Source organism: Plasmopara halstedii (genome assembly GCF_900000015.1).
Source record: "Plasmopara halstedii genome assembly, contig: Scaffold_650, whole genome shotgun sequence".
NCBI classification, from domain to species: Eukaryota; Oomycota; class Peronosporomycetes; order Peronosporales; family Peronosporaceae; genus Plasmopara; species Plasmopara halstedii.
Genome location: NW_020187567.1, coordinates 1,638,169 through 1,642,985, shown reverse-complemented (window position 1 = coordinate 1,642,985; position 4,817 = coordinate 1,638,169). Strand labels below are relative to the sequence as shown.

Below are 4,817 nucleotides of genomic sequence, written 5' to 3'. Positions count from 1 at the left end.
GTACTACAGTGGGTTTATACCAAGCAACTTATACTACCCAAGATCAGCTTAAGAGACAAGAAACATAGAACATGGGACATAGAACACAGGACATGGGTTTGAGGACATAGGGACAAGGGACACAGGGACATGGGACATGAGACACCAACAAACTACCTACCTTTGCTTGTATTTTGCAAGCGCTCTACCATCTGGAACCTGGTTAGAAGTCACGTATTCTTTAATTTAGCTTTACTTGGTTAATAGTAAACTGAATGGTTATAGCATATTAATGTATACTTTGTTATTGTGGGGTATTTTGTTAAATTATGCTAATTCATTCCTAATACAATACATCTTACATCTTCTGTTGTGTAATATTACGACTCCCCGGTGATAATTTACGTGCTGGTGTATTTTTTTATTTTTTGAAAAGTTGATACCAACGCTCGTATTGACCAATCGCAGGTAGTAGACTTGAGAATTTGTTTGCTATACAGCGAATGTTTGAAAACATAAGGTCAAATAGTTACAGAATATTCATAAATTCTGTAAGTTGAGTCCGCTATGGAGATATTTTTTTACATTTCATGAAAACTGATTACGAAGACAACAAAACTCCACTCTTTGAATTGTCGCCTTCCTCTAATGTCCCATCAATTAGTTGAGATGGTTTGACAGTCTCTACAGGATCCTCGTTTCCATATACTGTCGGTAATGTATCGGCCTGAAGATTTTCTAACAGCTGTCGAAGCTGCGTTATTTGCGCTTCCTTGGCTTTAGTATTCACAATATCCTTCACCTCTTTCAAAATATCTTGTTCAGCTTCCTGCTTGATAGCGTCATCAGCAACAAGTAGATCCAGCTGCTCCCGTAGAACAATCGTCAAACTTTCGCTGTCAACACTGCGCTCATGAAATTTTACCATTACGTAAGCCTGCAATTTCTTAGAAAAGCGACATAAGTGTGCAATCACGAAGGCAGTCCGCTCCAAAACGAACAGGCCTGCATCTAGTCGGCGCAAGTATCTACCCTCTTCGTCCTCTTCTCCATCCTCATTCTGAGTACTTCGCTCTACACGTTTGTGATATTTGACAAACAGATCCACCAATCGATCCATTTTTTCCATGTCGTTCTCGACAAATTTTGCGTGGAGACGTTCAAACCCATCAACTGGGGCATTCTCGCTCACCCATGCGCATAAGGATGCCACTATACTGATCGTGTTCTCTTCTTCTTTCGTCCTATCTCTCACTTTGCTTGCCTTTGTATTGTAACTTGCCTTATACTTACCATATCGTCCCATGAAAGCAGAAAACAGGCAACGCAGGCCGCCAATCTCGATTAAGCGTTCACAGTTGCGTGCATTGCCCATAAGTGTGTGGTCCATAGCCCGCAATGCACTACTAAAAATAAAGCGCTTTCGGTCCATCAAAAACCGGAGCAAAAGCTCAAGTCCTTCTAGGCGGCGAAACTGGTTTTGTGCTTCGGGTATTAGCAACACACTACAGAGCACATTGACCAAGTTGCTTGCAAATTCCTCTTCTTCTTCACTGCTTGGATCCTTTTTTCTATATGGAGCAAGTGCCTGAAGTAAGTCGTCCATCAAATTCACCTTTTTGTTCTTCTTCTCCAACTCTTCACTCGGCCAACCCTTCTCTATCCAGCTCACGAACGTTGCCCGCGACTCAGCCCCTGACTGCAATAGAATTGACAAAATTTCGCTTGCATATAATTTGTTTTCAGTAAACTTCATCGCCGGAGCCACTTGATTTAGCAAAAAGGGAAAGATTGACGTCTTCGCTATCTGAATACACACCTCCGGTTCCAAATCTGCCATGTTTTCCAAAATTTGAAACGAATGATAAATACCCGTCGTCTCCTCGTCCATTTGAGCTTCTTCCTTCCTCCGTAATGTAGCTTCTAATTGGTACAAGTTGGTTACCAGCAGTGGAACCACCTTTTCGTCCACCAAGTGCTTCACCAACATCCTCGCAGGCTCTAGTGAAGCAGCAGCATCATCCACGTCCGTAAATTCGGCCAGCAAAGCCAAAACAGCTAATCGAATATCAAAGTTATCATGAGTAAGCAGTCCTAAAAGCACGCGTGGCACCTGTAGTTCCATCATGACAGAAAAGACCTCTGGCTTTGCAGCCACTTGCTTCCATCGCGTGAGTTCGGAATCTAATGCCAGCTCTGAATCAAGAAACTTAGTTGGTTCATCCGCGTGTTTTTCACGAGCAAGCGCATTGCGACGTATGCATTTCGTCAATGAATTTGTCATGGATTTAAGTGCACGGGCGTCTATTGCGTCGCCCTCCTGCGCCTCGGCACCATCCACAATCGCTTTTATTTGTGCAGCATTAGAAACAGATAAACGAGTTCGTTTTACAGCAGGTGAAGGCAATGTCGAGGATAGTGAACGCTTAGGTGCGGCCTCTGCAGACAGCACTCGCTCGAAATGTTCTTCCATGGATGATAACTTATATCTCTAATATTTCGAAAAGAGTGTCAATATTTGGTGTATCGGTATTAATACTTTCATATTTTTATCTCAAATTTCATTTTTTTTGACAGAATAGTCACTCATTTTGCTGTACCGTTTTTGTGACTACCCCCCTCGCGTGGCTAAAACATCCTACCGACGAAAACCAAGGTCACGATGCAGGTGAAGTACCCGATCATGGGATTGTCGTACGCACGCGGCTTTTTCGCCATCTGCGGCGGCGGCGGATCACTCAAATCCGGTATTAAAAACACTGTCGTAAGTTTCTGCATCAAGCCCTTCAAGTAACTTAAATATATTATCTTACCATCACTCTGCAGGACATTTATCGTCTCTCAGACACGGATCCAACAGGCTTCAGCAAAGAAATCACAGCCGATACGGGTCTAGAATTGGCTTCTGGTGTAGCCTTTTCTCATGATGGCCAGCTTGTTGCCGTATCTGTTAGCGCTAGCTGCTGGGTCTATACATTGAACGTGAAGGAAAAGACTATCACTCTGCTAGTCAAATTCCGCACGGACTTTCACAATCAGGAAAGCTCACAATCTTGCGCCCGCTTCGTCGGCAATTGTACCATCTTAACTGGCGGAGAAGATGGAGTGGTGCGCATTTGGCGCCTGAGTCGAGACCCATCTAAGCTTGAGAAGGCAGTGGGTACAGCCAAAGCTTTGGCAGTAGTAGAGGAGAAAGATCCTGATGCCAGTGTGGTGGCCGTGGAACAACCTAAGCTTGGAGACTGTGTCATTAGTGGTAATAGCATGATCACCCTGACGAGGGAGTATCGGGGACATACTAAGAGGATTCGAGACATTGATGTTGATCTTTCTCATCGTAACCTTGTCGCTTCTAGTTCAGAAGACCAATCGTGCCATTTGTGGAGACTAAATGAAGTGACGCCGATCTGCAGGTTTTCTAAAGACGACGCATTGGATATTGCTCTCCAAAAACTACCAACGAAGCCTATTGTCGGACCACGGAAGCATGTATTCCGATGTGTGCGCTTTTCAAATAGTGGACGTCGACTCTTTACGATATTAACTCCCGCGCGTGGTGATTCGATTTTGGTCAAGTGGAAACCTGAGGTCATTGCACAGGAAAATGAGGAGCAGTGGTCTTGGGTCGTTGAACAAATCGCTATTGCGGGAGAAAGACCCGTGGCAAGTCTTTGTGTAAGTCAGGATGACCGTTTCGTATGTGTGGCTGCAGTCACGGGTGATATGAAGGTTTTTTTGGCGTCCACATTGAAGCAATACACAATCAATTCGACTGGCCAGCATTCGTTTGCAATCACTGGTATGAGCTTTGCGCTGTCTGCTGACAAGAATGCTCCTTATTTTTGCCTGGTTAGCGGGGGCGCGGACAAAAATCTTCTTCGACATGAGGTTCCGATGGAAGGTGGTATCTTGAGATCGAGAAGAGAAATTATTGTTACGGGCTTAACAACCGTCATGAGTACCGCTTTTGGTCTCGGGCTCAACTTTATTATGGCCACGATCCTGCTATTTATTCTCTTGCTATTTATTCACGCGCAAACAGCTATGTTCTCGAATGGTCCATTAACAGGCTTTGAGGTGAGTTACAAAGGCGATGTTCGATGACGATGACAGTCGGGATTTTGACTGGATTGGTTTTGTGGTGTGCTACATAGGATCTGGCATCACTCCGCTTTGAATCGCCAGATGGTCTGGCAACTCTTTTTGCAGTCGTGGCCAGCTGTGCTATCATTTGGCTTATAGCTGCGCACAGCTCAGTAACGAGTCGATTGTTTTGGAACGGTTTTCTGTGTCTGCTGTCAGCTTTTATAGCCTTCCTGGTGGCCATCTCATCAGATCTTGAAGTGCATTGGCAAACCGGCGATGCCGCAGTTGATGAGCTTCTTGGTACGCTAATTTCTGCATTTTTTCTGGCATTCTTCGTATTAATATTTGTGATCGTTGCTACTGTGTAGAATACAAGATTGCAATTCTATTTGGCGCATGTTGTATCATCTTTCTTTTCTTCCATTCGGCATTAGTCATGATAATGTGAGCCCGCAACAAATAGCTCGCTACAAGACACTTGAACACATGCAAGTTATCATAACTCCATGTTCACAATATTATTTCAATGTCAGCAACATAAAAAGAAGTCTCTCTTCAAATTTCACAAAAGAAAGCTAGACACAGAATTATAGATTCTAATTTCAAACCTTTAAAAAAGAAACAGAGTACTTTTTAGAACGTCGAGTCGTGTAAGCCAGGTTCTATTCATTACACTCTAACCCAGCCCGGGTATTGATACCTGGACCTCCCTGTTCTGGAGTAAACATCATTCCAGACGAATAGGATTAGTT

At 43.8% G+C, this 4,817-nt stretch overlaps 2 protein-coding genes across 2 annotated transcripts; one reads left to right on the top strand and one right to left on the bottom strand.

Annotated features, from left to right (window-relative positions):
- Positions 1–580: 580 nt before the first annotated feature.
- Positions 581–2,452, bottom strand: PHALS_12966 (Uncharacterized conserved protein; the record flags this gene model as incomplete). The annotated part of the gene is made up of 1 exon (XM_024728624.1): positions 581–2,452. The coding sequence occupies one exon, from the start codon at positions 2,450–2,452 to the stop codon at positions 581–583; it is 1,872 nt and encodes a 623-aa protein (XP_024579083.1).
- A 189-nt stretch (positions 2,453–2,641) lies between these two features.
- On the top strand, positions 2,642–4,433 carry PHALS_12965 (conserved hypothetical protein; the record flags this gene model as incomplete). Its single annotated transcript, XM_024728623.1, has 3 exons — positions 2,642–2,743; positions 2,806–4,056; positions 4,134–4,433. 3 exons carry the CDS (start codon positions 2,642–2,644, stop codon positions 4,431–4,433), a joined length of 1,653 nt encoding a protein of 550 aa, XP_024579082.1.
- Positions 4,434–4,817: the final 384 nt, after the last annotated feature.